This window comes from Mus caroli, chromosome 4 (genome assembly GCF_900094665.2).
Source record: "Mus caroli chromosome 4, CAROLI_EIJ_v1.1, whole genome shotgun sequence".
Classification (NCBI taxonomy): domain Eukaryota; kingdom Metazoa; phylum Chordata; class Mammalia; order Rodentia; family Muridae; genus Mus; species Mus caroli.
Genome location: NC_034573.1, coordinates 43,736,864 through 43,748,745, shown reverse-complemented (window position 1 = coordinate 43,748,745; position 11,882 = coordinate 43,736,864). Strand labels below are relative to the sequence as shown.

General features: G+C 42.5%; 1 protein-coding gene across 2 annotated transcripts in view; it reads left to right on the top strand.

Annotated features, from left to right (window-relative positions):
• Positions 1-255: 255 nt before the first annotated feature.
• Grin3a (glutamate ionotropic receptor NMDA type subunit 3A) overlaps positions 256-11,882 on the top strand; it is a 176,084-nt gene continuing 164,457 nt past the window's right edge. The window contains exon 1 of one of the 2 annotated variants that reach the window (XM_021160784.2): positions 256-1,641. In XM_021160784.2, the coding sequence (XP_021016443.1) occupies positions 943-1,641 (699 nt within the window). In that variant the 5' untranslated portion in view covers positions 256-942. The remainder of the gene's footprint in view (positions 1,642-11,882) is intronic. The other variant, XM_021160783.2, reaches the window with a different exon arrangement.

Genomic DNA, 11,882 nt, shown 5'->3' with positions numbered 1-11,882 from the left:
CCATTGGGCTTCAGATCTCTCAGTACCGACTCCGAATTCAGAAATCCCCCAGGCTGTCTTTGCGTACATCCGCCAAAGGGAATTGTGCCAACTACAGACTCTGCGTTTGAGGGGCGAGGACTTTGCAGGGGCGCGGGACTGTGCGGCAGGAGAATCTCACCATCAGTGGGCTTTTAGCGCAGCCAAGCGACAGGCTGGCGCCAGGGCTCTGCTACTGGGAGGCGCCGGCTGAGGCGGGGAGAACTTTGGCGCTCTGAACAGAACCACCCTTCGTTGGCCAGTTGTGTCGCTCCTCCAAGGAAGCCGCGGAGGTGGCGCCTGGGCGAAAAGCCCGGCAGAAAAAGGAAGAGAGGAAGTAGAAAGGGAAGAGGGGAAAATGAACCAGGCGCTGGGGGAGCCCGCGGTAAGGTGGCCGGCGGGGAAAGGAAGCAGGTTCGGCAGCTGCTTTTCCGCACCCCGTGCGTGAACGCCCTCTCCTCTGCCACCACAGTAAATAAGTGGGTATCTCCTGAACTGAACAGCAAGAGAAAAGAAGCCAGCCAAGTGAGAGTACAGGTCCTCTGTCACTGCCGCCCCCTTGCAAGTCTGGCGGCTTCTCGCGGGGCCAGACGCTGCGCCCCAGGCGCCCTGCAGATGGGGTGGACAGGGACCCGGAGCTCAAGCCACGGGTGACCCGCGCTGGCCGACCGGCCTGCGGCGCTTGCGGAGGATGCTAGGCGGAGGAGCCCTGGAACCGCATCCGACACTGCCCGGCGTCCACTAGGCTGCAACTTGGAATGCCCAGGGAGCGGTCCGGCTCCTGTGACCGCTTCGCCGCGTCTAGGGAAGCTGCGCTCCGGATTTGGAGGCAGAGACCTCAGGCGGCGGAGACCTCCGGCGGCGGCTGCAGAGGGAAGAGCCGGGCGCAGGAGGGGGCGCGCTTTCTCCCAGCGGGTCTCAGTAATGAGGAGACTGAGTTTGTGGTGGCTGCTGAGCAGGGTCTGTCTGTTGCTGCCTCCGCCCTGTGCACTGGTGCTGGCCGGGGTGCCCAGCTCCTCCTCGCACCCGCAACCCTGCCAGATCCTCAAGCGCATCGGACACGCGGTGAGGGTGGGCGCGGTGCACTTGCAACCCTGGACCACGGCCCCACGCGCAGCCAGTCGCGCTCAGGACGGCGGCAGGGCGGGTGCCCAGAGGGATGAGCCAGAGTCGGGGACGTGGCGGCCACCGGCGCCCTCGCAAGGCGCACGTTGGTTGGGGAGCGCCCTGCATGGCCGGGGTCCACCCGGCTCCCGCAAGCTCGGGGAGGGCGCCGGGACCGAGACCCTGTGGCCGCGGGATGCCCTACTGTTCGCTGTGGAAAACCTGAACCGTGTGGAAGGGCTCCTTCCCTACAACCTGTCTTTGGAAGTAGTGATGGCCATCGAGGCGGGCCTGGGCGACCTGCCGCTTATGCCTTTCTCTTCCCCAAGCTCACCGTGGAGCAGTGACCCTTTCTCCTTTCTGCAGAGCGTGTGCCACACCGTAGTGGTACAAGGGGTTTCGGCGCTGCTGGCCTTCCCCCAGAGCCAGGGCGAAATGATGGAGCTGGACTTGGTCAGTTCTGTCCTGCACATCCCAGTGCTCAGCATAGTGCGCCACGAGTTTCCGCGGGAGAGTCAGGTGAGAGGAGTCTGGCGCGTGGAGTGCTGTGCGCTGCTGGGAGTCGGGACCAGAAGGGGAGGAAGAGTGTGGGGGAAGCCTGGGTTTGTTGGCTTGTTTGTTTTTTAACTTTGATGTTTGAAGCTTGGACTATGTCCCTAGGCTGTAGGTTGGAGGACTTCAGTTGAAATAGAGTAAGACATTTTAAAAGCAGGCAGAAATAAAATGCGAAGTTGGGGTGGAGGAGGGGTCACAGATGGAAGGAAGAAAGTGGAGATGATATGTGGTAGGGGCGGGAGGCAGTCATGTTTTGACAAGCTATGAGAAATCTAGTGGGCTCCAGAAACCTGAAACTTAAGGTTCAGAACCGTGGACAGTGATCAAGGGTTCTACACTGGAGTGAGGAACGGGGGGTGGGGCCCCAGACTTGCCACTGTCTTAAACTCCCAAAGGGAATTCAGAAAATTCTGAAACAGAAAAAGCAGCAGCTGGTCTTTTCTACTTCTTCCAGAGGCGTGCCAGGGCTCTGTGGTGTAAGGAAAAGCACGTCCCTCTGGCTTCCCTTCAGTAAATGTAAAAGTCTGCAACTAGTGCAGAAGCCACCTTGGCTGGCAGTCTTACAAATGGAAACCACTGGAATTACCGAGAGTACAAAAGACGAGGAGACTCATCTGTGGGTTCTTTACCCCCACCTTCCTTCTACATTGTGTGGGCTCAGAGGCTGGACATGTGATCGCTGTAAAGAGCCCATTTCTGCTCTCTTTATTTAAGAATAACAAATAATGATTTAGTGTTTTAAGGGGTTGAAAAAAATCTAAAGATATTGTCAGCAAAGAAACTATTTGTGGACTTAAGTCATGACTAGTAACAAAGAGGAGATGTGATACTCAGGAAGGAGACAGGGTCTCTACAGCAACACAAGTTTGTGTTTTGTAGACTGCTTTTAGCATACCAACTCCTGTCATCCTTGTACAGGGTATTCGTGAGGCCAATGAATGAAAAAATGGTCCCATTTTAAAGACTGAGAAACTGAGGAAAGTTCCAGAATTCAATGAACATTGGGCTAGGGAGAGTCTAGAGATCTGCAGATTTGTAACTCAGCATCATTTTCATTCTGTCCTTTGGTTGACAAGATATTTTTCATGCCCCTTCTTAAACTTTTTGGTCTATATGCAGAGATATAGTCTGGAGTATGGCAACAGACAAGTGGCAAGTTTGATAAAAATCTATGTCTAAAATATTTGGGGAATACTAAAATTTCCTTCTGTGAGAAAAGAAAGTGAATCTTACCTTTTAAATCTTAGGAAGGACAAGTACAAAATCCTTTCAGCAGTTATCCAGGCAATTTCTATTTAATGATGAAATACAGAGATTGGATCTGCAGGATGCAGGCTAATTAACTCTTATCTAAAATATGTGTGTTACCTGAATCTGGATGGCTATAAGCAGCAGATGAAAAAGCCAGGAAACATGGGTGCACAGCATTGCCAGTGACCGAAGTGTTATGAACGTGAAGCTGCATCCACAGGCCACGCCGTTATTAACCCATATGCAGAAGCAGACCTAATGAAAGGCAGGAGTCAGCACACAGGCTGCTCATCACTGCTTCCTTATTACCTAATCCTTCAGAAGTTGCCAATGACGGTCACAGACACCAAACTCCTTCCCATTTGCAGATTGTTTGGCAGGACTCTTAAACAGCAAGAAAATTTCTCCCCAAATTAGTGTTCCTAGGTTGAAAGGGAAACTGTGTTCCATGATGGATGTGTGCAGCACACAGCACACTAAAAGAAGACGAGTGGGGGAGGGGAGGGGACGTGAAGCAGTGCCTAAAATCAGAGAGCTTCCAAGCTGTAAGGAGGCTGAAAATGAAGCCCTCCAGGGAGAAGCTTACAAACCAGCTATAAAGTGAATACTCAGCCAAGTGCATTTACTTCTGCTTTAAATCACTGTCCTTGCTGTGTTTAAATGGTACACATCTTAAAAAGGTAAAGATGACTGTGACTCAGACCTGGCTTGTCCCACTGAGGACTTTTCCTTCCATCTCTCCTTGCATTTTAAATTCAGACATACCTAACTTACCTTACCTTACTTCTAGTATATCAGTTAAGTGTCATCCTGCAATATTCTACATTTAAAATGCCCTGTTCAATGTCAAGTCGCTGTAATATGCAGTGTTAGAATATGAGCCCAGCTCTGCTTTCAGCAAAATTAATAACTGCTCTTCCTCTGGCTTCTCCTGGAAAGTGGGGCTTTCTCTAATATACTGATATAGTTTTGTAAAAGACCTTCTAGATATAAAAGGATGTCAAAGTCATTTTACACATTAAATGAAATCATCTTAATCCAGGCACTGTCTTTGGAGCCTATTGAACAATGACCTCATTTGTTGATTATCTGATGTCTGAATAAAGTATTCTAGAAGAAAGTAGACTTATCCACACAGCCAAGAAAAACAAAAATGTGCATGTATTCAGAACATTCCAAATTGCTTTCAGAGCAGGAGCAGCAACAGCTATCCTCTCCCTTCTCCTTAGGTTACTGATGGTGTTCACAGGAAGGTTTTAATTGTCAAGCGATTGTTTACATAGTGTCGTGCCAGAACTCTTGAATAGAAGGAGTTACCAATGAGATGAGCAAAACTTGGGTTTTAGTTCAGTGTTCTGCTGATTGAAAACATAAGCACAGGGCTGGAAAGATGGCTGAATGGTTAGGAGCCCTGGCTGCTCTTCTAGTGGACTCAGGTCTATTTTTAGGATCCACATGAGGCTCAGAACCATCTCTAACTCAAGTCCCAGGTGATCTGATGCCCTCTTCTGGCCTCTGTGGGGATCAAGCATGCATGTGGTACACAAACAAACATGCAGGCAAAACACGAGTATAGATTCAGTGCATAAAAAAAAAAATAAACATTTAAAATTTTTAAAAAAATATTAAAACACGAGTAGAGAGGTTAGGTCATCAGGGACTAATTTCCTTCAAACACTAATCCACCAAAAGTAAGTGAGTCAACTATTTATTTTTGAGAAGCATGCTTATTGCACCACAATAAAAGATTAATATAACATGGAATGAGTCAAAGTACATTTCCACTCAAAAGATTCCTCTTCTACCACCATACTCGGACTCATACCTGAAGCAGACTTATTTTATTTAGAAGATCAATTTTTTCTGAATTCCATCGCTGTGATTTTCTAATAGTGATGTTGCCAGGAGCCAAATTCCATTCACATTGAAGTTGTACTGAGTTTTGGAAGTTTGGTGGTCTCTCTCTCTCTCTCACTCTCTCTGTCTCTCTCTCTCTCCCTTTCCCATGGTACTATTTCTTCTGGGGATTTTGTATAATTTCATCAAAGGTAACTCTAAGAATTCACCTGATGGATAGTGACAGATGTGTATTCTTTGCTAAAATGCATATCTAATGTTAATATGTCGCATTGGCTTACATTTGCCAGAGCTAATAAAGTAATATAATTGGCTTAGACCCAAGATCATTTGCTTCAAATGTGGCTGCAATAGTATGTCCAACTCTGTGTGTGTGCATGTACAGACACCCATGCATATTAAACATACACGTGTACATGTATGTGCACATGTATGTAAAGGTCCAAGGTGTCTTTATTCATATACCAATGGCCTTATTTATTTATATACATAAATATTGATCCAAGAGTTCTCACTAGCTTGGACCTCATCTAATAAGCCAATCTGTCTGGCTGATAAGTCCTAGAATTCTGTCTGTCTTTACCTCCCTTCACCCACCATGCCTGGCTTTTCAAAAAGTAGTTCAAGGAATCAAACTCAAGTCCTCGTGTTTGCAAACACATTATTAGTGGAATGATCTTCCCATCCCCTAATATTTCCAATTCTAGTTGAATAGATCAACCGTGGGTTCATCTCATCAGCCATATGTGCTAATTAGTATGTTTATTTCCACACACATATTAATTAGTATTTTAGATGATCCATTGTTTCTGGCAATACTAAGCTAAGGATTTAAAGCTATTTATGAGGATTTGACTAACAAAACAGTAATTTTTGTAGGAGCAGAACATGATACTACTGCATAACAGGTGCCTCAGAAAAACCAGTAAATGATGTTAATGTTTAAAACACCAGCTCTAAGTTGTGTTGGACTTTTTTTTTTGACTTGTGCTAGGCCAGTGTGACCTGTGGGTCACAATCCATTTGGCATGCCTCTATCTACAAAAAATATTTACATCATAATTCATAACAGTAGCAAAACTACAGTTATGAAGTAGCAAGGAAAATAATTTTATTGAAGGTCACCACAACATGAAGAACAATATTAAAGGGCCGCAGCATTAGGAAGGCTGAGAATCACTGCTCTGTGTGAAGCATGGCACTTGCTCTCCCCACGCCCCTTGGAAAGTATTTTTCTGTGATTTGTAACAAATGGCTGCTAGTGGCACCTAATTATTTCCAATTTGATAAGTGATTTCTAAGTAAATGTCAAGTGATGCAAATTTTTTTGCCTAGTAGTGGTCTTTTTCAGTTTCCTTATCAAAATCAGAGGCTTGGGATTAATTCAGGAGTTTTCTCTTAACTTGATTCATAATTTTCTTAATTTGATCTTTTTTTCCTAAATAATTAGTGCAGAAGAGACTATGAGACACCATTCATTGAGGAATTAGTCTGTCTTACTTTTCTTTGTATTTACATCAACATCAGCTAATCTATGAATAATATATTTGGTCCTAACTATTATATGTTAGGCTTAATTTATAATTCAACATAAAAGTGAATACTAATTTCAGTGACTACGTGATATGTGCTTTGTATCTTCTGATGTTGCCGAAGGCATCATGCATGTTTGTTTTAGGAATACTTTAGTCAAATTCCTTTCACTTTGGGAAAGAAATGGCCAAAAGCTATCTAATCCACTTCTGTCTCCTATTGGCTACCACAGTCCTTTGCACGTCAGTATCCCTGAGCAATTCTTGTTAATCAAAAGGCTGTTTCTTAGCATTCTGACTTGTTTACTAAACCAAATGATACAAAGAAAAGTAACAGGGGTAAATCTATCATGTTAGATGAATATCTGCCAGAAAACAGTTGGAGCAGTATGTTTCTGCTGACCCAAACAGGTGACTCTGATACTCAGGAAGGTGAGAAAGGAGAGTGGGCTCACGGCCAGCCTGGGCTACATGGTGAGAGAATTTGACAAAGGTTCAAATATGTGTGTGTGTATAAATATTATATATATGTGTGTATATATATTTAAAAGAGCTCCACATTTCTCTCTACTTATTGTGTCATTTTATAAGAAGAACTAGGTTCTCATCTGTCTGGGAACACACAGATCTGTTTCTATACCACTGGTATATTTTGCTTCTACCACACCTAACAATATCTTGAACTCTAGACACAGCCATAGAAATTGCAATATGAAATAAACAAGACTTGAGAAATTTTGATCCTTCACTTTCATTACAGGATATTTTTTTTCTTTAGACAAACTTTTCACTAATAGACACAGAGTGTACCCCACCCTCAATTTGTATGGAAGTTGACTTATTCAACATTTTTTAAATAGAAACTGTTTCTTGATGAGAAACACAGCATGTTGGTTCAAGCTGGCACAGGCACCTCATTTCTTAATGGACTGATAGCAATTTGCAAACTGACTACTGAGTGCCATTTCCCCAGTAACTGTGCAGGGCTCTCCCAGCATGGTACTGCTCATGTTAGTAGCAACACTCAATACAGAGATGAGAGATCCTCTTGTCTTCTCTCCTGTCTCTTCTGTCTATTGCCACACAGAGAGAAAAGTACAGCACAAGTAATGTGGTCCTAAAACTCAGCAAGGAAAATAACATTTCATAACATATACTACATTGCTTTTTGTACGGATGCATGAATAGCAAACCAATGGGAGGCACTCAATTGATCCTTCCTTTGTAAGGTGCAAGGACAGAGATTTAGTTGAGGATAAGTAAGCTAAGACAATTCTTGTCCTTTCCCTCAATTTCTCTAATCTTCTGTTGTTGTTGTTGTTCTTGTTGTTGTTGTTGTTGTTGTTCTTGCTCTTGTTGTTGTTCTTGTTGTTGTTTTGGTTTTGGTTTGGTTTGGTTTAGTTTGTTGTTTTCTTTGTATGTAGGTCCTTGAACTTTGAGGCTTGCTTGTCACGTAATGTTAGACCTCCTGCTCTGAAGGAGCAAGTGTGTGGACTTCTTGCACTGAGGGTGCAGGTGTGTTAGACCTCCTTCACTGAGGGAGGAGGTGTGTTGATCTCCTGCATTGAGGGAGCAGCTGTGTTAGACCTCCTGCATTGAGAGAGCAGGTGTGTTAGACCTCCTGCATTGAGGGAGCAGGTGTGTGGACCTCCTGCACTGAGGGAACAGAGATGTTGGAACTCATGCATTGAGAGAGCTGTTGTGTTGGATCTCAAGGAGCAGATGTGTTAGAAATCCTACACTGAGGGAGCAGGTGTGTTAGAAATCCTGCACTGAGGAAGAGCCTGACCTTGGTTAATATGACAGCAGAAAGAAAATCTTTCTCTGATTGGTCAGGGTTGGCTTGTGCTGCAGATGAGTCTTCAAGGGCCTAGAGTGATGTGGGATGGCTCCCTTGTCAGGCTACATTATACCTCCTTGTTACTTACTGAAACATTAATCTAGGAAAGGCTTCATCACAGGTCTTAATAGTGTCTGTGCCTTTCAAGGCTTTATCATGACTGCAGTGATATTATCCCCCTGAGTCCTGTAAGGTAGAGAATAACGTATAAGCATATAGAGAGGAAGAGAAAGCAGCCTTCTAGGCAGTGAGAAGTCCTCAAGAAGAATAAATGAACAATGCCTTCTGCATTTAGCATGACTGGCAGAGTACAAAAGAACAAACTGGTAACTGTCACAACATGTGTGTCATCTGGGGGACCAAGGTGAAAGGTAGAGGTTTGTCCACTTCTAGCTTTGGCTGTTTAAAACAAGTTAAGTGCTGCATTTTCAACTATGGGAATTTAGTAGAATAATGATATGGAATGCTGTGTAGCTGTTCAAAATGAGAATACACTTAGTGACACAGAGAGGTAGAAGAAACTAGAAAAGTATACACAAATTATATTTTTCAGAAAAGTGTAATCTGAAATTTCAGTTATAAAAATGTTAATAACATAGTAAATAAGAGCAACACTAATTGGACTGAACATGATATAATATGTATATATACACATACATACAAACATACATATATGTGATTAGGGCCTACAGAAGAAGCTAAAAAGGAAGTAAATATAATGAATTTATACATGAAATGCTCAAATAAAAAAACATTTTTACTTATCAAAATACAGAGTTCAGGAGCTCAGTCTCACCAGTTACATCTACAAAACAACTCCGACACAAAAGGTTCAAGAGTCATTGTGGAAGATGCAGTGGAAAGACAGTAAAACCCAGAGGGTAGAGATTTTGCTGTGAGATCTTGTGTCGTACAAATGTCAGAAGCGACATGTATGAAGTCTCCCCAACATGACTGCCTACCTAAAAGTGAACTGAACAAGGACAGTAACAGTAGACAAGCTAAAGTAGACAGGGGAAAACCCAAGAGGCTCCAGCCAGACACAAAGAAATACTAAAGAATACTTAGAGCTGGAGAAACAGTCCCACCCAGGAAAGAACACAACTGATTGTTCAATACCAAAGATCATCTCTGAGAACGTTGTACAGATGGGGCCAGCTGTGTTTACTTTATTAAAGTATGTATATATGTGCAAGTGCATGTATAGATATAACAATGACTAATGAAAAGAGCTGCCATGAAGAAAAGGGGGAAATGATATAATTATATTATAATCTCAAAAAGTGAAAGAAATTTTAAAAAATATAAAAAAGCCTAAAAGTAAGAACATTCCTAAACAGTGTTAACAGCAACTGTAATTAAAGAGTTAATTATACCACCTTTTGCTCCCAAGACACACACACACACTATATAGTTGAGAGAAAGAGAAAAGATTTTTTTATATTTCCTCCCCTATGTTTTTCAAATTTTCAGTAGCAAAGATTAAAGGGAAAATAAATCACAGAGTATGTTTATGTTGACCAAAAGCTATATTCTTGGTTTATAATGCAACAAGAAAAATAATAACATATAGAGACAACATAATACAGGAAATAAGAGACTCCCACTGAATCTGATGGTTCATACCTACAATCTCAGAAGCTGAGGCAGGAGAATTGTTATGAGTTTGATGAGAGAACAAGAAAGAGACTAGAGTACATAGCTATATTTTTTTTCTCTTAGCCTGACAACTTCCTGGACATTTTATTTGATAAACATCTCTCCATATGATCTTCCCATGCTTCAATTTACTGAATCATAAATTGTGATCATGTACTAAGTGTATTGTAAGTGCTATATCATGGATGCAAAAAGTAGTACTTAAAGAACAGGATGTTCTGCTGCCGATAAAGATGATGATGATGATGACAATGATGCTGTTGAAGATGATGATCCTGTTGATGATGAGGATGTTGTTGATGGTGTTAGTGATGGCAACTGCTCTTGTTGATATTCTTGCTTTATTTCTATAATATACTTATTTTTAGACAGTCAGCACATATGTAGCTAGGCTTAGGACTTCTTGCTTTTGTGAACCAAGACAGAAAAATAAAGAAAACTGCTGTTTTGAAGCCCTACCACCAGCTGTTGTCCTCTAAACTGCATCAACAATTAAAATGCACTATAGAGATAGTTATTGGTGAAGTGAACTGTGAAGTTTGGTTATATCTGGTTGCTTCTTGATATGGCTCCAGGGTAGGTGGATTTCTGGAGCAGTTCCAACTGTTAAGAGTCATATTGGGGTGCTTCTCGAGCCCTGGCACATCTGCTACCCTGGCTTCTCACAAGGAGACTCTGAGGAAGAATACATAAGGGGAAACAAGGGAAATGACACTCACTTCATCAGCAAAAATGTCAGTGCTCAGAAAAAGATGCAGTTAAACACATGCCATGATCTTGGGGTTCATGGGACATTTCTTGTTAAGTATACTTTTAATATTTGTACATGGATATAATGTGGTTTGATCAAACGATCAAACATGCACCTATTTATTTCTCTCCAATTCTTTTCCTCCCCCAACCATTTTCCTCCAAATAGCTCTAGTTCTCTCTCTCTCTCTCTCTCTCTCTCTCTCTCTCCTCTCCTCTCCTCTCCTCTTCTTCCTCTTCCTCTTCCTCTTCCTCTTCCTCTTCCTCTTCCTCTTCCTTCTCCATGAATTCATTCAATGGTTGAATATTTCTTGTAATAGCAGCTACCAGCTCCCATCTTGGTTAATAAAAAAGTATGTGACAGAGATGTAGAATAATGTGTGTGTGTGTGGGGGGGGTGTTGGTTTGGGTGTGTGCATGCATGCAAGCACACACACACACAAGAATTTGATTATTACTAAGTGGTATGCATAATGGTTCCTCAAAGATTTTCACGTCCAAACTATCAGAACCTGTGAAGATGTGACTATGTTATGTATCACAAGATTGACAGGTTACATTAGTATATTCATATAAATTCAATGTAAGCACAAGTGTCTGTGTATGAATGATTCAGGAAGAAGTCAGATTGTGGTAGTACAATGACAGAAACAGATGGAGTTGATTTCCTGGAAGGGAAATAAGAGATATGGAAAAAGAAGCCATAAGCCAGAAAACACTAGCAGCCACTGAAATCTGCAAAGGGAAGGGAACAGAATCCTCTTCACACATCACAGAAAGGAGGCTACCCTGAACCCATCTTGACTTCAGGCCAATGAAACAGACTGAGACTTTCAATGTAGATAATAAAGGCATGAGGTGTTCTCCTAAATCACTAAGTTTCTAGCATTTTGTTATAGCTACAATTAAAAAAAGAATACTTATCCACTCAGACTTAAAAGGAAAAGAGACAAGGAAGAGATAGAAAGATGCGGCCTGGCCTTTCTCACCTTGGGAAAGCAACTTCTAGTTTAACGTACGGATTTTGGAGCTGGAGAAAAAATTTGAGTGATCTAGTGTATGCTCTTATCTTCTAAAACACAGTAGTTCTAGACCAGCTCTTGCCTTCCACATACTGTGAAGCATAATCTCCTAGCTTTTTACTGCTGTTATGCCAAGCTAGCTGACTGGCAAGCTACTGGCCCCATTTTGCATCTTGCCAAAAGAGTAGTGGTGTCCAATATGTATTCACTGATAAGTGGATATTAGCCCAAAACTTAGGATACCCAAGATATAAGATACAATTTGCTAAACGCATGAAACTCAAGAAGAATGAA